Source organism: Capsicum annuum, chromosome 6, assembly GCF_002878395.1.
Source record: "Capsicum annuum cultivar UCD-10X-F1 chromosome 6, UCD10Xv1.1, whole genome shotgun sequence".
In the NCBI taxonomy this organism is placed as follows: domain Eukaryota; kingdom Viridiplantae; phylum Streptophyta; class Magnoliopsida; order Solanales; family Solanaceae; genus Capsicum; species Capsicum annuum.
Genome location: NC_061116.1, coordinates 211,849,168 through 211,872,363, shown reverse-complemented (window position 1 = coordinate 211,872,363; position 23,196 = coordinate 211,849,168). Strand labels below are relative to the sequence as shown.

Genomic DNA, 23,196 nt, shown 5'->3' with positions numbered 1-23,196 from the left:
TGGAACTTTCCTGGTTGTTCATGATTAAGAAATTGATGATTATTCAACCAGAAAAAAATGATTTATGTATTGATGCAATCAGCCTCTCATGACCAAATCCTAATCTATCAAGGGACTCAGGTAGGTCGGTTCATACTTAACTTGGCCTCCAAGCAATTAATTAACTTTCTCTCCAAGCATTTTAGAATAAATTGACATTTATTTTCATAGCAATAGTAACCCTGATACCTTATTGAATTAGAATTATTTTTGTCTAATGTATACGACTGCTAACGTATAAATTCGTCTATAACTTGACCTCATTCACTGTATTTCCTGTGTAACAAAAACTAACTAAGCCAATAAAATTTTTGATTTCCAATTGAATATGGCAGGAGATTGTGTTGAAGCTGAGTCTCTGCATGGAAAAATTGATCCCAAAAACTTTGGAGATCGTGTTTCCAGGAGTACGTTGCCGGAGAAATTACAGAAGAGGAAAGGGGAGCGATTTGTTTGTGATAGCACTATGCAGAACACGAATAAATCGAGGATTCAGGAGGAAAGTTCTGTTCTTAATTGGATGGAAGCAGAGGAAGGAGGAGTTTACAAGCCGAAAACTAAGGAAACTAAGTCGGCTTATGAGGCGATGCTGAGTTTGATTCAGCAGCAATTATGTGGACAGCCTCTTAACATTGTGCGTAATATGATTGATTCTGATAAGAAAAAGATGGAGATTGAGAAGGTGTTGAATGAGCGCATATCGAATCAGGTATTTGATAAGTTTGTGTCGATTGGAAGATTTATTACTGATTATCAATGTGATCGTGGTGATGATGAAGCGCTTTATGATGTTGATGTTGGTGTAGCAGTTGATTTTGAGGACAACGAAGATGAAGAGGAAAGTGATTTTGATGAGGTGCCTGATGATGATGAAGAAGATGATGACGACTATGTGCAGCTGGAAGCTAATGATGTTGCTGGCATGGGTAGTGGCATTGATGCTGATGAGGGAATGACATTGAATGTTCGGAATATAGATGCTTATTGGCTTCAAAGAAAGATTTCTGAAGCTTATGAGCAGCAGCAGATCGATCTGCGACAGAGTCAAAAGCTTGCTGAAGACGTTTTTAAAATTCTTGCTCAAGGTGGTGATGATCGTGAAGTGGAAACAAACCTGCTCGTGCATCTGCAATATGAAGAGTTTAATCTCATCCAGTATCTTATGCGCAACAGGCTGAAGGTAGTGTGGTGTACTCTTCTTGCAAGGGCTGAAGACCAAGAAAAGAGGATTAAAATCGAACAAGAGATGTTGGAGTTGGGGCCAGAACATGCTGCAATATTGGAGCAATTGCATGCTACTACTAGGGAAACTACGAAAGAGAGACAGAAGAATTTGGAGAAAAGCTGAAGAGAAGAAGCTAGGCAGGTTAAAGACATGACTGGTGCAGATGGTGAAGATCATGATAACGGTTGGTGGATGAGCCAGCGTCCACTGCTCGATCTTGATACCCTTGCGTTCCCTCAGGGTGGTCTGTTGATGGCGAATGAAAACTGTGAGGTTCCAGCAGGAACATATAGGAATCGTATGAAGGGTTATGAGGAAGTTCATGTGCCAGCATTAAAGCCAAAGCTGTTAGCTCCTGGAGAAAATCTTGTGCACATCTCTTCCTTTCCAGAGTGGGCACAACCAGCTTTCACTGGGATGCCTCAATTGAACAGGGGGCAGAGTAAAGTATATGAAACTGCCCTATTTTCCCCTGAGAATATCTTACTGTGTGCTCCCACGGGAGCTGGCAAGACTAATGTAGCTATGCTCACTATACTTCATCAAATTGGATTGAACCGTAAGGAAGATGGATCTTTCAGTCATAACAATTATAAGATTGTCTATGTGGCGCCGATGAAAGCCCTTGTTGCTGAAGTAGTTGACAATCTCTCCTAGCGTTTGAAACCCTACGGTGTCACTGTGAAAGAATTGAGTGGAGATCAATCACTGACTCGTCAACAGATTGAAGAAACTCAAATTATTGTGACAACTCCGGAGAAATGGGATATCATAACCAGAAAGTCGGGTGATCGCACATGTACACAGCTTGTTAAACTTCTTATCATTGATGAGATACATCTTCTGCATGATAACAGAGGTCCTGTTTTGGAAAGTATAATTGCAAGAACTATCAGACAAATTGAGACCACGAAAGAGCATATCCGGCTGGTTGGGTTGTCAGCGACTCTTCCAAATTTTGAGGATGTGGCAGAGTTTTTAAGAGTTGATCTAAACAAAGGCCTCTTCCATTTTGACAATAGTTACAGGCCTGTCCCTTTGGCTCAACAGTATATTGGAATCACAGTTGAGAAGCCATTGCAGAGATTCCAGCTGATGAATGATGTTTGCAATGAGAAGGTAATCAGTGGGGCAGGAAAGCAGCAAGTGCTTATTTTTGTCCACTCAAGAAAGGAAACAAGTAGAACAGCTCGTGCAATACGAGATACTGCACTTGCTAATGACACACTAGGTAAGTTTTTAAAGGACGAAAGTTTCACTCGAGAGATTCTTCAGCTCACACAGATCTGGTCAAGAGCAATGATCTCAAGGATCTTTTATCCTATGGTTTCGCAATTCATCATGCGGGGTTGGTTAGGACTGATCGTCAACTTGTGGAGGAACTCTTTGCTCATGGCCATGTGCAAGTTCTGGTGTCAACAGCAACCTTAGCTTGGGGTGTCAATTTACCTGCCCATACTGTCATTATAAAAGGCACCCAGATATACAACCCTGAGAAAGGAGCCTGGACTGAACTAAGTCCCCTCGATATTATGCAGATGCTTGGCCGTGCTGGAAGGCCTCAATATGACACTTATGGTGAAGGAATCGTCATAACTGGACACAGTGAACTGAAATATTATCTTTCTTTAATGAATCAGCAACTTCCTATTGAAAGTCAGTTCATATCTAAGTTGCCTGATCAGTTGAACGCAGAGATTGCCCTTGGAACGGTGCAGAATGCCAAAGAGGCATGCAAGTGGATCCTCTATACTTACCTCTATGTTCGAATGGTACGAAATCCCAGTCTTTATGGTCTTCCTGCGAATGGTCTCCAAACTGAAGATGCTTTGGAGCAAAGGTGTGCTGACTTGGTTCATTCTGCAGCTGCATTACTGGACAAAAACACCTGATTAAGTATGATAAGAAGAGTGGATATTTCCAGGTAACTGACTTGGGTCGCATTGCTAGCTGTTACTACATAACTCATGGGACAATTTCCACATACAATGAGCACTTGAAACCAACAATGGGTGATATTGAGTTTTGCAGACTCTTCTCTCTCAGCGAGGAGTTCAAATGTGTGACAGTAAGGCAGGATGAGAGAATAGAATTGGCAAAGCTTCTGGATCGTGTTCCCATTCCGATAAAAGAGAGTCTTGAGGAGCCCAGTGCCAAGATCAATGTTCTACTGCAGGCATATATTTCACAGCTGAAGCTTGAAGGGTTGTCTTTGGCAGCCGACATGGTTTATATAACACAGAGTGCTGCACGTCTGATGCGAGCCCTTTTTGAGATAGTTCTGAAAAGAGGATGGGAAAATAGTTCTGAAAAGAGGATGGGTTCTCTTAGCTGAGAAGGTCTTGAAATGGTGCAAGATGATAAGTAAGAGGATGTGGAGTGTGCAGACACCTCTTCGCCAATTCCATGGCATTCCAAATGAAATCTTGATGAGATTGGAGAAGAAAGATTTGGCTTGGGACCAGTATTATGATCTTTCATCACAAGAATTAGGGGAGCTTATTCGTTTCCCAAAGGAGGGAAGAATACTTCACAAGTTCATTCATCAGTTCCCAAAGCTCAACCTTGCAGCACATGTTCAACCAATTACCCGCTCGGTCCTGAGAGTAGAATTGACTATCACACCAGATTTCCAGTGGGACGACAAGGTCCATGGTTATGTAGAACCTTTCTGGGTTATTGTAGAAGATAACGATAGAGAGCGTATCCTTCATCATGAATATTTCATGCTGAAGAAGAAGTACATTGATGAGGACCATACTTTGAGCTTCACTGTCCCAATTTATGAACTGTTGCCTCCTCAATACTTCATCCGTGTTGTGTCTGACAGATGGATAGGGTCCCAGACTGTTTTACCAGTTTCTTTCTGGCACCTGATTTTTCCAGAGATGTATCCTCCTCCCACCGATTTACTAGACTTGCAACCTCTACCAGTTACTGCATTGAGGAATCCAGTTTATGAAGCGCTTTACCGAGATTTTAAGCATTTCAATCCAGTTCAAACTCAGGTTTTTACAGTTTTTTACAACTCAGATGACAACGTCTTGGTTGCAGCTCCAACTGGTAGTGGGAAGACCATTTGTGCTGAATTTTCCATATTGAGAAATCATCGGAAAGGACCTGATAGTATCTTACGTGCAGTGTATATCGCTCCCCTTGAGGCTCTTGCTAAGGAGCGGTACAGTGACTGGAAGAAAAAATTTGGGGACTCTCTCGGAATGAGAGTGGTTAAATTAACTGGGGAAAAGGCGACTGATTTAAAACTGTTAGAGAAGGGTCAATTAATCGTTAGCACGCCTGAGAAATGGGATGCTTTATCTCGCCGCTGGAAACAGCGCAAGCATGTTCAGCAAGTAAGTCTTTTCATTGTTGACGAACTGCACCTGATTGGTGGCCAAGGCGGTGCAGTGCTTGAGGTGATTGTCTCTCGAATGCGATATATCTCAAGTCAGGTTGAGAACAATATTCGTATTGTTGCTTTGTCAACTTCCCTGGCTAATGCCAAGGATTTGGGGGGGTGGATTGGGGCTACATCTCATGGAATTTTCAACTTTCCTCCTCGTGTCAGGCCTGTGCCACTGGAGATACATTTTCAGGGTGTTGATATTGTTAACTTTGAAGCTAGGATGCAAGCCATGACAAAACCCACGTACACTGCAATAGTACAGCATGCAAGGAACGGAAAACGAGCAATAGTGTATGTTCCCACGAGGAAGCATGCATGCCTCGCTGCGGTCGATCTGATGGCTTACTCAAGCATGGACAGCAAAGACACACCTGTGTTTTTGCTGAATTGTGGAACACAGCTGGAGCCTTTTGTGGAGAGGATCAATAAGCCTGTGCTAAAAGAGACACTTAAGTATGGTGTAGGCTACTTGCATGAAAGCTTGTCTGGCACAGATCAGGATATAGTGAAGACATTATTTGAAACTGGATGGATTCAAGTATGTGTAATGAGCAGTAAAATATGTTGGGGAGTGGGCCTCTCTGCCCATCTGGTGGTTGTTATGGGAACGCAGTACCATGATGGTAGGGAAAATGTGCACAGTGATTATCCAGTGAGTAATTTATTGCAGATGATGGGTCATGCCGGTCGACCTCTTGTAGATAGGTCGGGGAAGTGTATCATCCTGTGTCATGAACCACGCAAGGACTACTACAAGAAGTTCTTATGTGAAGCTTTCTCAGTTGAGAGCCATTTGCAGCACTATCTCCATGACAATTTCAACGCAGAGATGGTTGTTGGAGTTATTCAGAACAAGCAGGATGCTATAGATTACCTTACATGGACATTTATGTACAGAAGGTCACTCAGAATCCAAACTACTATAATCTACAGGGTGTTAGTCACAGGCATATTTCAGATCACCTCTCAGAGCTAGTAGAGCACGATCAGTGACTTGGAGTCTAGCAATTGTGTTACTGTGGTAGATGACGTTTTTCTTTCTCCCCTGAATCATGGCAGGATTGCGTCATTTTTTTACATCAGTTACATGACCATAGAACGTTTTAGCTCTTCTTTGACCTCCACAACAAAGTTGAAGGGCCTGCTTGAAATTTTGCTTTCAGCAACGGAGTATGAACAGCTTCCAATAAGACTTGGTGAAGAGGAGTTGATAAGAAGGTTAATTAATCATCAGCGCTTCTCCTTCGGGAATCCCAAATATGCAGACCCTCATGTCAAGGCTAATGTTCTTTTACAAGCCCACTTCTCTAGGCAAACGGTAGGTGGAAATCTTGCTTCTGACCAGCAAGAGGTAATTCTTTCTGCTAGTAGGCTGCTTCAAGCAATGGTTGATGTAATATCCAGTAATGGATGACTGAATCTAGCACTTCTAGCGATGGAAGTGAGCCAGATGATCACTCAAGGAATGTGGGGGCATGATTCTGAGCTTCTTCAACTTCCACATTTCACAAGAGAATTGGCTAAGAAGTGTCAAGAGAATCATGGAAAGAAAATAGAGAGAGTGTTTGATTTAGTGGAGATGAAAGATGATGAGAGAGACGAGCTCTTGCAAATGTCAGAGTCTCAGCTTATGGATATTGACCATTTCTGTGAGGGGTATCCATACATTGATTTGACATATGATGTGCTTGGCGGTGGTAATGTAAGAGCAGGAGACAATGTGACTTTACAGGTGACTCTAGAGCGAGATCTTAAGGGTAGAAGTGAGGTTGGACCTGTGCTTGCGCCTAAATATCCTAAAGACAAGGAAGAAGGATGGTGGCTTGTTGTTGGTGATATTGAAAGCAACCAATTAGTAGCTATTAAGAGGGTTAATCTTCATAGGAAGTCAAGGATCAAGCTTGATTTCACTGCCCCTGCTGAAGCTGGAACGAGGAAGTACAAACTGTATTTCATGTGTGATTCTTATCTAGGTTGTGATGAGGAACATATTTTTGCACTTGATGTAAAAGAGGTATGTGCTGAAGAGTGAAAACGACAGTTGAAGAGAGTGATTTAGCTTTTACTTTTTGGTAATTTGCCCAGCTGGTTGATGTGTTACCTATAGACAATCTACTGAGACTAAGTGCTGTTTTATCCTATTTTAAATTGTTTACTAACTAAATTTTTTCACAATGTCATGCAGTTTATTTTTAGCTTTAAGAATGTGACCTGAAATGCTGCTTGGTTACTTGTCTCATATCCTATATTTTTCTGCCTATTTTTCTTCCCATTTGAAGGCATTATATTTGTTTCAGTGGATAGAAGCTAATCACGAGGATTCACCTGCTTACGTTATGCCTAAAAGCAGTAGTATGGATTCACATTCAGTAAAGGTATTACCTTTGTTTTTCTTCTTACGCTTTTACATAATTTGTAGAGGCAGGGAATCAACATAGATAGGCTTCAAACAGTTAACAGTATAGCTGATGTTTCCACCATAGTTGACCGGTAAATCGTTAATTCCAGCTATACAAAGCAGGAGATGTGTACAATATGCCCTGAATTTGATTATTGAAAAAGATACTTGAGTAACAGCTTGTGCATTCTACCAAATATTGAGGTAAACTTGCTATGCACTTGATATTTTACATCTTAATGCCAAAACTTTCTCACAAATTGGATAAAACTATTACTTACACCAATCTTTTTCATGCATATTTCAACTGTTCATTAGTTTATCAAGCACTTGTTTCTACTATAACATTTTGTAAAATTCGTGAAACCTAATTCCAATTCCTGCATCACTTGGTTCACCAGTCAGGAGGAGATGAAGTTCACTATACATGAGGAAGTTGGGTATTTTCCTTCTGAGTTTTGACTACTTTGGAACCAGAAAGGAGAGAGCTGATGTGTTTTCATTGCCTTACTGTGAGATGGGGTTTTGTATGTTGTCTCAGACGACAGAGGGATGTTGCATCTGATAACCACCATCCATTTTTTCAAGGTTTGCAGACCTGAGGTCTGTTTCTCTTATTCCTATCCATCTTTTTCATGCCGCACACTGCCCTGAACCTGCACAAGTATGCGCGCCTAGGAGGGCAGCGTGCTTTGGGATGCGGAGGAGCTATTATCGTCCAGCTCCCTAACCTAAAGCAGTACCGGGTTTGGACCGCAGGGAACCGTAGCATGGGGGGACGTCTAATCCTTTTGCCGCTGCAAGGCTGGCTAATCGTATGCAGCAGGCTCGAATACCCCATCCAAAATTCCTCGCACGCTTGGTTGCAAAGGGCTATAGTCAGAGAGAGGGTGTGGACTTCAATGAAGTATTCTCTCCTATTGTGAAAGACAGCTCTATTCGCGTCTTGCTTGCCATGGTTGCACTCATTCTATCGGTGTGATAGGAAGAGGTAGTCAGAAACTCTTTCTCTGCTTTTCTTCTCTATTTTTGTGGAAGTTCACATAGACCTCGATGAAATGAGCTCATAGATCCTCATTTTAGAGCGTTAAGTCTATTGTCAATCTAAATAAAAGACAGTTTAAACTGCCAATCATGTTTTTAGTTGAAAAAAACTACCTTCTGAAGACTATTATGCTATCAGATCTATTTCCTCCTTTAGTTTCTACCTCCCTTCCTCAACTAATAGGAGCTTCTAACTTATTAGCTCACATAACAAAGCACTACTGCGTTTCCTTTTTGATAAGTTCCAAAAAGGAAAGTTGTAGAATAAAATCTTGACAATATTTAGCTACTTGGTCACGTTAGAAATGAACATAGTAACATAGATATGTCTGTTCCTGTGATTGGATTCAGTTGAGTTCCTTAAATCACTTAAGACTCCTTTTTGCAGAGAATTAAACGTAGAGCAACAAAAGTCAATCTGTCTGAATAACTGAAAGAATGAGAACATAGCTGATCCATTAATAACGAGACTTGGGTAGATGCAACATTTGAAACAAGATGGGAAAAACTGCTCCAATGTAGCAAATGAAAATCCAAGGTAAGCTTGCATTTCCTATGTTAATACCTATAGCTTTGTTTTTCGATTTGATTATGACAATCCAATCTCATGGTCAAAATAAACATTCTACATACTGTATGAACCTGAAAATGTTGTTGACATACTCCTGCAATATCATCTATGAAGTAGCTTTGGACTATTTGCTCCTTACTTGCTCAGTCACTCTCTGACTTACGCATTGAGCCATCTTGTTGTAGTTCTGATGTTAAGGACCCCCATGCTGTTATGGCTGATGAGTTTAGTGTTCTTCTTGTTTCTCTCCCTCTGAATGTTATTGCGGTTCGTTGTAAATGGGCATGTGAGACCAGTGCTGTCAAAGGCGCGCTTAATCCCTGAAACAAGAGTGTTATCATTAAGTTTCTAAGGCAACTTCTCCTTGCCAATAAACTTCTCCTAAAGAGTTGACACTAAAAAATTGATATTTCACTTTATTGTAACTCTTTTTTCAATTTCTTTGTCCGTATATTTGTTATTCGTGTTTTTTATTATTAGTCTTCGATGAAGTCCATGTGCACTTTATATTTAAAGTCCTAACAGAACTCAGAAAAACCCAAAACTGTTTGAGATCTAATCAAATTTCATGCATCTACGTGTCGATTGAGGGGCATGTTAGAATACTAGTATTGTGCTCTTACGCTTGTATGTAAGCACACCTTCTACAATATCCCTATTCACTATAGGAAGGACAACATACCAATCTTTAATTTTTTTTAAAATTGGCAGAGTAGCAAAAATATCGAAAGTGATTGAAATTGTCTTTCAATAATTTTACTAAGTATAGAGGGCTTAAATAGTCAACTTAAAATCAGAAAACCTGCTAAATTATTTTAAGTATAAGGAATTTATTGTTTTCTTTAATTGAAGAACTCAAAAAGATTAGTGGTGATTACTCTACTAATTAAACTAAATTATCTTTGAAAGCATCGTCGAGTGTGTTCCATTGTCAAATCACCAAAAGAAAAATGAATAAATAAAAACTTTACAACATATATGTCGATTAGTATTAAAATTGTCTGAAGAAAGATTGGGAAAAGAAATGATTGGGATTTGAAATTTTAATAGTGAATGATTTCCACTGACTTTACAGTTGAATTTTGATCATACATACCATGTCTATTCCTCCACCGATTGAAGGAATTATTAAGTCTATAGCTTACAGAGTAGTTAAGAATTTTTATTTTTGCTCATTATTTTCTTCTTTCGTTACCTTCACACGATTGACATTATTACCTCAATGCATTTCAACACCCTTTATTTTCTGTCTTTATGGACGTACCAATAAGTGAAAAGGGAAGAAGACCGACCACGAAGGAATGGTCATTTAACTTTTTTATTACATCAGTCACTCAATTTTAAAGGAAGTAATATAAAAGTTAACGATCCATTTTTCTAACAAAAAAGTCATTCAATTACTACACGAACCGTCTGGGCATGGGTAGTTTTTGGAAAAATAAAACTTGGTAAATAATGTTTGGCTATACAATTTGTTATTATTTGACAAATATTGTTGACAAATAATTCAAATTTCTCAATACTAGAAAAAACTAGTATTTGAGTCAAATTTCATTTTTTGGAAAAATTTTAAAAGTAAAATATGTTTCTCCAATACTATGGCTAAATACATGGTGAAACTTCGCCCAAAAATATTTGAGAATCTATAGCTAAACGCTAGCTCAATATCGTAGATAGTCACTAATTATTTGAGTGCATTTTCGTTACTAAATACATATAGACGATGAGGTTCAATGATTTAGTGGCTTTATACGATATTAAGGTTGATGTTCTTATGTGATACTTTAAATAAAGTTGAATAATTTCTTTCCTTAGATAAAAAAAATTACTGATTTTGGTGAGGAATGTGGTGGGATGGGATGAGATCCCTATATTACTTTTAATTAGATATCTTGAGTTTGAGTCTTGAGAAATTAAATTTCTTATTAGGATGTGTTGTCCCCTTAAATGTATTTTATGATGTACAAATCTGAATTAATCGAATCAGTGAGTTTCGTATGCGAGATCGTTAAAAAAGAAAAACTGGGAAAGGAGAGAAGCACATGTGAAAATTACAAAGATGAATGTTTCCAAAACAAGAAGCAAGTGAATGAGAGTTGTTTATCAATTAGGGTCCCCATGGGACCAAAGTGCATAGCCAGTTCACAACTCCATTTTAGAGGAGTCAACTTCAATGTTCTTTTCTAGTCTTGTAATTCCCCAGCATTTGCCATCATTTCCCATTGGGAAAAATGAAAATTAGTAAAATTAATTTTCCAACCAAAACAAAAATGGGACCTCTTAAAAACAAAAGAGATAAGTATGTGAATGGCACGCTTTGCACCTTTGTCCAGATTTTTTTTTTTTAAAAATCCATGTTGTTTTTGTCTTCTATTACTATTTCTCATCATCAGAATTTCATACATACAAAATGTAATTATTGTTCATAATATTTTGTGGTAATCAAATTATCTAGATGTTCACGTGTGAGATGCATTCTGTATATCTATCTACATGATGACAAATCTCATTTTCTTGAGATTTTTCTCATTTTAGAGACAAACTTATTTGAGTACATGCATGTGTGGTGTTTAATTAGAATGTAATTAGGAAACTAATCATATTTACTTCATTCTTAATATTCTTAATTCGCAAGATGTTTGAAAAGGACAATATACAATAGTTCCAAAAAAACTAGTGAAAAAGATCCCTATAGGCAGACACTCACTACCATATTCCTAATTAATGGGATTTGGACTAATCAATGAATAGTAAGACAACAAACATCAAGTTGAAATAGACATGACATTTTGTTTACATGTCAATTTTTTCACCATGTTGTGACCACCGAAGGTTCCACAAATGAAGACATGTCAAAAGTATAAGTTTTTTTTTTACTTTTCCTTCTTTTTTGGAGTTTATTTTCCTATGGTCAATTTTTCTTGTCATGTTTGTGTTAGCCTCTTTAGAAAATATTGTTTATAAGAATAATTTGACTAATATAGATTCTTTGATCTTAATCAATACTACTTTTCGTTCCACAATACTAATGGGAACTTGGGTTTAATTCAACCCCCAAAGCTAGCTCATGAGGTTAACAATTGATTTCCAAACTTTTAAACCCGCTTGCCTCGCGGATAAAATTTCAAGTTAAGTAAGTTTTGACTTTTGACCTTGAAGGTTTGTCCATGAGGCAAGCATGAGTTAAAGTCCAAGATCATTCATTTTAAAAATCATTGGGTGTAATTTCCGGAAGGTTACTTGATAGTAAAAGGGCATTTAACGGATCATATCATTTTTACCTATTATAGTAGATAATTTGTCTTATTTACAAGAATACAATTACATAATTTAAGGAGGTTTACTTGTAGATAGCATTTGAGTGATCTTGATAGTGTAAATTTACTCTAACAATACAAAACAAAAACAACAAATTCAGTATAATTTTAATGTGGAATTTGAGGAGGGTAAAGTATAATCTCTATCTTCGAGAAGGTCAGGTTATTTTTGAAAACCCCTTGATTGGACAAATAGTAAAAACAGAGGCAATAACGACAACCATAAATGACAATAAGATAATAAGATACCAAGGCGAAACAGCACGTAATGACAGAAATCTAAAAATAAGAGAAAGAAAGGAATAATACTGAACACTGAGAAAGAGAGCGAAATACCTCTAACTAAAAACTCAACTTTTACTTTCATTCTCAACCTCCACTCCCTCTTATCAAACATCATATCCTCGATGAACCAAACTAATAATATATAGCATTACCTTAAACAAAAGAAAAGGAATACATTGGTGGAAACGAAGTATGTGCCCTGAAACAACAAAAATTTTAAGGCAAAATTCATCGCCAGGCCCCTTAAGTACGCACGATCTTTCACTTAGGCATCTCAAGTGGACATTGGTCCTTTTTGGCACCTCAAGCGGCCTTCAAGTGTGCCACTTTGGCACCTTTTGCTGAATTATTGTGTCCGTGTATTACACGCGCTTGATGATGTAGAAAATGACAAATAATATGCTGACACGTGTCATTTTTCTAAAAAAAAAAAAATTTTAAATCAATAATCACCCCTCCCCTTACCCCAACATCATCTTCTCCAAAATTTCTACAACAATGCCGCCCCCTCCCCCTACCCCCCACCCCCCCAAAATCATTTAATGTCACGACCCAACTTTTCAGGTCATGATGGAGCCTACCATAACCCACCAGTAGGCAAGCCAACCTGTAGTCCGGAACGACTAGTAACGGAGTACTGAATAACATAAGAAAAAGAATGTGGAATATATGAGATAAAGATCAATACATAGATGAATCCCAAAATCTGGTGGTATTATTACAAGAGCTTCTAAACATAATAAGAGTACAAAAGTGATATATTAAGGAGAAATACACTGATTCAACTTACCTCTAAATACAACTTAGAGGCTAGTCTAATACATAAGAGAGAGATAAGTAATACTCCGAATGTCAGGAGCTCACTCTAAGTCTCCGAATCAGGGCTACTCCACAAGATGCACACATCAACGGCGATAACTCGTACTATGATCTGCAGGTTGCAGAGGTGTAGTATGAGTACCAAACGAATGGTACTCAGTAGGAAACTGCCAACTGAGCTCCAAATATAAAGTAGATATATACAACATATAAACAGAATGAAAACTATAACCAAGAGTCCATAAATCATGTAATAAGTCAATGAGAATAGCAAGGGACAACTATCCTATTCATGTCCAAGAGTCTTAACATAATAAGACTAAGGAAGTATCAAGGTGAACTATCTTATTCCAGCTACATTCAATATATGCCAAAGCTATATCGTATATCCCAGGTCAATATATAGATAAAGAGCGAAAGAAAGATATATTGTAATATACAAGGCGAAGGAACGACTATACCATATGAACAATGAAAAAAGGGATATCCGATGACTTCATATATATATATATATATAATACATATAAACAGGAGGTCATTTCAAACATAACATAGATCGTCATGTTCTCATTTTAAGACCTCCTTGTAATACTATCAGGATTCAATACCAATATACTCAGGATTTTTAATCCATATGGCTAGACATAGAATAATCGTGCATAGTAATGTAATCATAAGATAGCAAAGGTTAAAGACATACCTCAATCCCAATACCGGATCCATGACCAATCTGTCATAAGCTAGTCATAATAATGATAATAATAATATAAATAACATCGTAAATAATCAGCTACTTTGGACAACCAAATACCTAGCCGAGCCTATGCGTACCCCCACCACCCCAGACTCGATAGGTTCAATCAATATATACTAACACAAGGCATATTATTCACCCATATCTATGCAACCATCCCATACCGGCTGATAGACATAGGTGCATACTAGTGATAGGCGATGCACATGCAGGAATGAATGCAAAATATACCATCAATATCACAATGCATCATAACTGTCCTCATCAGGACCATCATCATCTTTATCAACCTCCGATCTCACCGGGTATTAATATCATCTCAATAGTATCCCCCGGACTCGAACCCGGTATCAATATTATCACAATATTCTCCGACCTTGTCGGGTATCAATATCATCTTAATAGTATCCTCCGGACTCAAACCGGGTATCAATATCATCATAATATCCTACAGCCTTGCCGGGTATCAATATTATCTCAATAGTATCCTCCAGACTCGAACCGGGTATCAATATCATCATAATATCCACCGACCTTATCGGGTATCAATATCATCTCAATAGTATCCTCCGGACTCGAATCGAATATCAATATCATCATAATATCCTCCAGCCTTGTCGGGTATCAATGTATCATCATAACTCTCGACACATAAATATAGGCATATAATAGGTGCACAGACGCAAGCCGATATACTCATAACCGTAAAGATATCTATCTTATCAATACATCCCAATTACTCGTTATTAGCTAACCAACATTTATTATTATTAAACCGCTAGTTCGCTAGTCATCACAGAACCTCTAATTATTATCCTAAACATTATCCTTCACATAATCCTTATTCACGGGATAACAACTAACCACTATTCATTTAATAGACAACATCTAACATCTAGTCTAGGTTCATCATTAGACCAAAACCGTCATTTATCCACCATTCATTATTATCAGTTATTCATCCTATTTTTGTTAATCATTACTAGACAACACATTACTACTTGTCGTCTAACCATCTTTTATTAAATGACATCATTCATTAATTGACCATCATTAGCTACCATGTTCCAACTAAGCAAGATTCATTAACTAATACATTAGCTTCCTAGCCATCAAGTGCAATAGTTAGCTAATAGACAACTAGTTACCACATAGCTTAACCGTCTAACAAGAAGAAAAACCATAAGATCATATTTCGACTATAATCATATCATTTATAATGATAAATAATCATGAACGTACCAAACCTATGCATGTCATTACCAGTATTCAATCAATGGAATAATAAGCATCATACCGCATTTTCCTCCGTCCCATACCGAAGAGATGTGTATACAAACATATACATATTCATATTCATAAATCGCAATCACATAATTCACAATGATAAACACTTCTTGGATATTTAATCAGTACCATAACACGACCCTTGACCCATTAATTTATTCGAAATAATCACAATATCATAATCATGGCCTTAGGCCCATATACATATTCGGAGCTCATATCAATAATCATATTTATAAATCATAGCATATCTATAATCATCTCACATATAGGAGGCATCTCACATCTAGGAGGCATAATATCAACAAGCATATCGCCTCTATTAGACATCTTATATCTATAGGTTATGCATCATGACCAAGAGGAAAATCGTCTCTATAAGCTCAATAATCATAACTAAGAGGAAAATCATCTCTATGGACCAAATATCATAACTAAGAGGAAAATGCATCTCTATAGAAAAAATATCATAATTAAGAGAAAAATGCATCTCTATGGGCCAAATATCATAATTTAGAGAAAAATGCATTTCTATGAGCAAAATATCAGAATTAAGAAGAAAATGCATCTCTATAGGCCAAATATCATAATAAAAAGAAAAATGCATTTCTATGGGCAAAATATCATAATTAAGAGAAAAATGCATCTCTATGGATAAAATATCATAATTAAGAGAAAAATGCATCTTTATGGGTCAAATATCATAATAAAGAGGAAAATGCATCTCTATAGACAAAATATCATAATTAAGAGGAAAATGCATCTCTATGGGCCAAATATCATAATAAAGAAGAAAATGCACCTCTATAGGCAAAATATCATAATTAAGAGGAAAATGCATATCTATGGGTCAAATATCATAATAAAGAGAAAAATGCATCTCTAGGGGCCAAATATCATAATAAAGAGGAAAATGCATCTCTATGGGCCACTAATCATAATCCGACGAAAATCATCACAATTTATCAATTCACCAAGTAATTCTCATAAATAAGGCTCATTAGTCTCAACTAGGTCTACTATCTGCAACTAAGCCCACAAGGGCTAACACAAATCTTGGCCTAAGTGGGCCGGATGATTTCACTTCTAATCCATAATTTCCATTATTAGGCATACTATGCTCCAAACTAGGCTAAGGTATCTAGTTCATACTCTAGATGTCAAGCAAGTCATATTAACGCATAAGATAGTAACTTCGACTAGAAACAAGGGTAAAGTCAACTCTACCAAACTTACGGTTTCAAAACTATCACACTAGCCCAATAAGGCTAAATATACAAATCATGCTTCAAATGCTAAAAACATATTTCGTGCATAGCATTATATCATATCCATGCTACAAATTTACCCAAACTAGGGAGAAGGCAATAGGATTCTACAAGGGTATTAAGTAATTCAACGTACGGGTCAAAACTCCCATCTAATCCCCAAACTTATATGTATAATCAATACTAAGTCATTCTATCCAATATCAATCTTAACATTCACATTCACACGCAATAAATATCATACATCATCCATGAAGAAGAGTAGACAGAAGCCTACCTCAAGGCTAAACCGCAAAATCACACTTCAAGCACCACATGCTCGTCTTCACTTCACAATCTCCAAAATGCCATCACACTATCAAAAATATAATCTACTCATCAATATGAGTCTAACGATACCCATATTGCAGTATTGTGCTTCGGATTTAAAAATGACACCAAAAACTTCAAGTGGGTCCCACATACAAAAATCGCGTTTCCGAGGTTAACCCAATGCTCATCTACCACCAAGGAAGAATAACCCTCAATTGATGGGTGCAAACAAACGAAATTTGGGGCTAAATCAAGCCCTAAGCTAAATTGGGGTTTTGGGTCAAGAACAATGAAATTCACTAATAAAGTGATGAAATCTTACCTTAATTCGAATGATAATCATGATAAAAGATGTTTACCAAGCTCCCTAGACATCCAAAAGACTCAATTTCGAGTTATCATACCCATTTAGGGTTTTAGGTTCTCAAATGTGAAAGAAAATCTCCAAAATCGCGACCTTGAGTCTATTTATAGACCCCTTCGGCGAACAGACGTGGTACCCTGTGACAGCAAAGTTAAAAATTTGTTTTTGACCCTCGAAATTCATTCGGGACCCAAAATATATGATCCAATAGTGAAATTTGAGTGTTAACCACAATTCAAATCCATTGGAATCATCAAAACTTTCATACAAGGTCGTTTAGGCAAAAAGTGAGGCTCACATATATAGTTTTGATTTTATGACTTTCCGATTAATAGGTTGAAATGAGCTCGGGTGCATTGGGACCCGAGCTAAAGTTCTACCTAGACTAAAATTGATATTTCGGGTATGCTGGCGCAGTCAAAATTTTCATCCGAGATCGTTTCGCTGAAATTTTTAATCGGTGGCCATTTGAAACCAATAAAGACTTCTAAACAGGGAATTGACTCTAAAAAATAAATGAACTGTCTGGTAACCGAACCCTCAGTCCCAGCAAGTCATAAATGACTTGGGGCAGCCATGGAAAAGCTCAAACGGTGAAGATAAGCATAAATATGGAAAATGACCTGAAGGGTCATTACAAGTGACCCTTCCACCCCCATACCCCACCCCTAACATTGTTTTTCTAACCCACCCCCACCCTCTAAAATTCTAAATTCTTGAAATTTTAAATTTCAATAAGAAAGCCATTGATGGACCTTCACTAAATACACACAATTTATTTCCTCCTCTTTGTGATGATTCATGACAGGCACCAAACTCATCTTCTCCAAACACCACAACCTCTCCACCTCACGTACGAATTCATCTACTCCAAAACACCCCTGCTGCCCCTCCATTTTTGTACATCATTAATAACATTTTTTTTTTCAAGCTAATAATAACACCATTAATAACACTATTAATCTTTTCAAGCACATTTTTTCTGGCAAATAATAGGCAATCTTAAGAAAATTTTTCAAGCACACCATTAACATCATCATCATCTCAAGACGACCCATGAAGGCAATCTCAACAAAATTTTTTCTTCGAATTCCTCCAATTGTTGACAATTCAATTATGGATATTTTCTTCAATTGTGAAATCTCAACAAAATTTTAATAAAGAATGTTTGAAATGAAAATTTTCTCAAATTGTGAAGAAGAGTGATGTTAATGGTGTTATTAGTGAAAGAGTGAAGAAGAAAAGAGAATAAAAGAGAAGAAAGATAAAAAAATTACGAAAATGGTCCTCAAACGCGCTTTCAATGCGTGTGTCACACGCACCTTGCCAACTCAGCAAAAAGTGTCAAAATGACACACTTTATACCTACTTGAGGTGCCAAAAGGGACCAATGGCCACTTGAGGTGTCTAAGTGAAAGATGCTACGTACTTAAGGGGCCTGGCGATGCGATGGATTTTGCCAAATTTTAACCCTTCTCCAAACATGGTTGAAAAAGAAAAAGTAAGGTAAGACTAATAAGGGCAGACATGCAATTATTTCAAGCAAGAAAGTAAAATTTTCACATAATTGCGTGCGTGTGCTATACTACATCACATAACATATCAGCAAATAGTCAAATAAAAACACTACAAACTTTTTATGCCTTAGTTGAAATACTCTGACATTATACTACACTACTACATTATTATAGGGATCTGTTCCAATTTATTTGAATTTTCTTGCATGGATTTTCATAAGGTTTACAAGGCATTTATATATACTTGGTTTTCAATAATAGGTGCAATGTTGCAGTTCAAAATTCCAAGTTGTGACCTCATGAAGGCTACTCTTAAGTATTTAGCAGGCATTGCTGGTCCAAGTGGTTATGGTTCTAAAACAACTGCAGAACAAGTCACTCAAATTTGCTCAGTTTCCTTTACTTCTCAGCTTACTGCTATTATCACTGGTTAGTCCCCGAAATTCTTATATGTCGTTGTATCGCGAAAATAGATGGAAATAAATCGTAGTTGCTACTATATGAAGTCGAGCATCATACGTTCATTTCGTTTATTTCTATCTGTGCAGAAGAATTTCAGTTCCACAGGATGGAACAGAAATCCTTCAGTTATCCTCGTCGTCTAAAATTATTTTTATGTATGTATACACACACATATATATATAAATAGTAGACACACGTTAAATTCTTTTAACTTCTTCATATGTTTACTTAATCATATTTTGAACGAAAATATTGATGTTCTCAATGGTATCCTGAGTTTTTCACCTATAGGGTACTATGGAAGATTCATATCTTGCCACTCATCATTTTGTCTCCTGGATCCTGATAACAGTTATACTCTGTAACACATTTCAACAAAACCATTCAAATAATATAGCTCTCTTTCTGTCCTTCCTCGTCCTTTTCATCTGTTTTTAGCCGATGATCTATCGAAAATAGTCTCTCTTCCTTTTTAAGGAAGAGATAAAAAATGCGCATACGTAAAATTTTGCACAACTTGTGTGTGCCGACCTACTATAAAAAAATGACAGCTCGGTGTACTAAAGCTTCCGCTATGCACAGGGTCCGGGAAAGGGTTCCACCACAAGGCTGTATTGTACGCAGTCTTACCTTGAATTTCTATCTTGTTTTCAAGGCTTGAACCCATGACCTCCTGGTCACATGGCAAAAACTTTACCGGTTATTCCATGGCTCCCCTTCTGTGCCGACCTACTATATATAAATATTATTTTTGAGAAAAATATAATAATTAAAAAAAATATTTAGCGAATGTTGAATGACAGAAGTTGGTTCACTCTGCCTCCAAGGAAAGAGGAAAACAGGGTCTAAGTGGTTCTATTATTATTATTTTTTCTTAAGGAAGATATATTCTTGTCTCTGCTGAGTATTATTCTCTCATAGATACTGTTAGAAATATATATTGTTTAGTTTCCATTTGGACAGTACTGAGAACTAATCATGCTATTTTTAACAACAAAAAGGTTCAATATCTATATTTTTTAAATCGCAGTCTACATTTTCATAGATTACAATTCTAATCACCATGCATTACTGCTCTATCCATAGATTCATTTTGTCATGTAAAGTTTAGACAAAGCATGATATAGATTTTCTTCTTTTTTATTCGATATACTTAATAAACAATTACGCCATCAATGGATTTTAACATGTGATAAGGAGCTCAGCTATAGATATATGTGTTGGTGGGAGATACCCTATACCCGTGAAATTAGTCGTGGTGCCCCCAGATTGATCCAAACAACACTGTTATTTAAAAGATATACCTATAAACAGACTAGATTATGTAAATATTTTTACACTGACCGTACATAGAACTTAAAAATGGCAGGTGCAACATCAGGGATTGGAGCAGAAACAGCAAGGGTGCTGGCAAAGAGGGGTGTAAGATTAGTTATTCCTGCAAGGGACTTGAAGAAGGCAGCCATACTAAAGGAAGCCATAAAAAAGCAGACTCCCTGTGCTGACATTATATTATTTGAGATTGATTTGAGTTCATTTGGTGCTATTCAAAGATTTTGTGCACAATTCTTGTCTTTAGGACTGCCTCTTCACATTCTCATGTATGTCTCTAGTTTCTACTTAATTTTCCTTGTGCCTTTTATTCTGTATGATCCTGAGTCGGTGTCTATCGGAAACAACCTCTCTACTTTATTTGAGATAGTGGTATGGACTGCGTACATTTTACTCTCCACAGAGTCCACTTTGTGGGAATACACTGGGAATGTAGTTGTTGATTTCTTCTGTATGACTCTTTTAAGGCTGCAGCTGTCTATCTGTTATACTAACTGATGATACTTGGTCACAATTTTTGTCATATGCAGAAATAATGCTGGCAAATTTTCACAGAAGTTGGAATTTTCTGAAGACAAATATGAGCTCACGTTTGCCACAAACTACTTAGGTAAATCCTGCTCTATAATGCCCTACGATAACAATAACAATCTTTATTCTTTATAATGATAATGACGGTGTTCGGGTTAACTTGCACGCACATCTTCTAATTTCACAAGGCGCATATACCCGCTGCCTCATAAGTCTTGGGTAAACTCTACGTGTCCACCAAGGTTTGGACAGATGGGAACAACCTCCACTAGAATTTGAACCAATACCTTTTGATTTTAAACTCACTTTATTTACTACTAGGCCACACCTTAGTTGCAACAATAAAAATAACAATCTTATTATAATGAAAAAAATCGGATCATCTTACCTACGCTGGAAATTATAAAAAAAAAAAAAAATGCTTACAAGTTATATCATGTAATGTGTCCTACTTTTCAAGTTATTAATCCCATTTTTACGGACCTGTAATTATCTTTTAGATGATATAGTAGTGTTAAACTTAGAAATTAAATTCAAAAAAGCACTAAATACTTGAACATTGTACAAGATTGAAGTTAGATTGGGTATATATGGTGTTGGACAGGTCATTTTTTTCTAACAGAGATGCTAGTAGATAAGATGATAGAGACAGCAGAGCAGACAGGGATTGAAGGAAGGATTGTAAATGTTAGTTCTGTAGTTCACAATTGGGTCAAAAGAGATCAATTTTGCTTCGGCCAAATGCTCAATCCTAAAAGGTAAGTGCATATTATACTCCTAACTCAATTAGTAATACACTAATACCAGCATATCAAAGATTGATAACAAGTACTGATCTAAATTATTTTGAATTGCTTACTTGCTTACAGTTACAATGGTACTCGAGCATATGCTCAGTCGAAATTGGCCAACATTTTACATGCCAAGGAATTGTCAAGACAGCTAAAGGTGAATGAATGTATGCCAAATTATTTCCTTTTTTCCCAGAGGTCGCTACGAATAAGTTCCAGCAACAAGATTATTCGGTCTTTTAAGTTTTAAGATGACTCTTTCGGGCAAATTATAGTGCCAATTCTCTAGTTGTTTTGCTCATGTATTACTTTTTGACTGTTTGGATACTGAAAAGTTACTTGCTGGAATCTCTATTAGGCAAGAAATGCAAATGTAGCAATCAATGCTGTCCATCCAGGCATTGTGAAAACTGGAATAATAAGGGATCACAAGGGCTTTATAACAGGCATGCATTTTCTTTTCGTCTTTTTGAGCTTTTCTTTTTCTTGTTTTGTTTACTTTTCACTGAAATTTTGTGGCAGAAAGAATTAAAGACAACTAACTTTTCCTCATAATTTTACACAGATTCTCTCTACTTTATGGCATCAAAACTTCTAAAGTCAACATCACAGGTTTGTCTATATATGCCTCTTTTTCTAAAAAGAATGTGTTGGGGGGTGGGAAACAACTAGCAAATGTTTGAGGTTAATTTTTGGAATGGCAGGGTGCAGCAAGTACATGCTATGTAGCACTGAATCCACAAACAAGAGGAGTAAGTGGGAAATACTTTGCAGATTGCAACGAATGTCACTGCTCAGCTTTAGCTAATGATGAAATTGAAGCTCATAAACTTTGGAAACACACTCGTGCCCTAATTCATCGCAGATAATTTCCACCTTTGGAATGAGAAAAACATGTTCTTGAAGAATTTTTTGGGAGAAGAGGCCTGTAAATAAATAGATATATCCATGAAGATAGAGAAGAACACACTAGCCCATTCCCACATAGTTTGAATCACTACGAAGTTTCAAATATTAAAAAAAATGTGTGATTCTTTTTCAACAGATTAATAAGGTAATAGTGAACTGAAACAGTTGTACTACTTACTAGTTTAGCATGAATTTTCACTGGAATAGTTAGATCTTTTAATTCATCTTTTTTGATGGTCCCAGACAATTATGGACCATACCATGCCTTCCCTTTTCTCTTTGCATTTTTTAATATTCAATTGAGTATAATTCAAAAAACACCAATAATGCCCCTTTACCACCTCTGCTTCCACGTACTAAATACCTTTTGGATTATACAAATACCAGTAAAGTGGATGCCATCAAGTTCATCAACTTTTTCAGGCATTACATGACTATTGATTTTGTTACTTCCTTTCGAGATTGCCTTCGAATCAACATTTCCAAATAACTCTAACCCCAAAAGAATCAATACTATAATAGATTTTTATCTTTTTTTTTTTTAAACTCAATAATCCATCCAACT

General features: G+C 36.9%; 2 protein-coding genes across 3 annotated transcripts; both read left to right on the top strand.

Annotated features, from left to right (window-relative positions):
• Positions 1-275: 275 nt before the first annotated feature.
• Positions 276-8,200, top strand: LOC107848814 (DExH-box ATP-dependent RNA helicase DExH12-like). Its single transcript, XM_047413936.1, is given in 8 exon segments — positions 276-2,534; positions 2,537-3,148; positions 3,151-3,590; positions 3,592-5,569; positions 5,572-5,650; positions 5,652-6,684; positions 6,968-7,272; positions 7,470-8,200. Coding segments are annotated over 7 exon segments (6,450 nt in total). The 5' UTR covers positions 276-367; the 3' UTR covers positions 7,109-7,272; positions 7,470-8,200.
• Positions 7,921-22,837, top strand: LOC107874723 (short-chain dehydrogenase TIC 32 B, chloroplastic). Of its 2 annotated transcripts, XM_047413940.1 has the most exons (10): positions 7,921-8,059; positions 8,501-8,650; positions 18,868-19,035; positions 20,438-20,669; positions 20,931-21,010; positions 21,536-21,689; positions 21,801-21,879; positions 22,081-22,168; positions 22,288-22,334; positions 22,427-22,837. In XM_047413940.1, the coding sequence occupies exons 2-10, from the start codon at positions 8,638-8,640 to the stop codon at positions 22,589-22,591; spliced, it is 1,026 nt and encodes a 341-aa protein (XP_047269896.1). In that variant the 5' UTR covers positions 7,921-8,059; positions 8,501-8,637; the 3' UTR covers positions 22,592-22,837. The 2 variants fall into 2 exon arrangements, with proteins under 2 accessions (XP_047269896.1, XP_016576959.2); XM_016721473.2 differs by lacking the exons at positions 7,921-8,059; positions 8,501-8,650 and having other exon boundaries at positions 18,684-19,035.
• Positions 22,838-23,196: the final 359 nt, after the last annotated feature.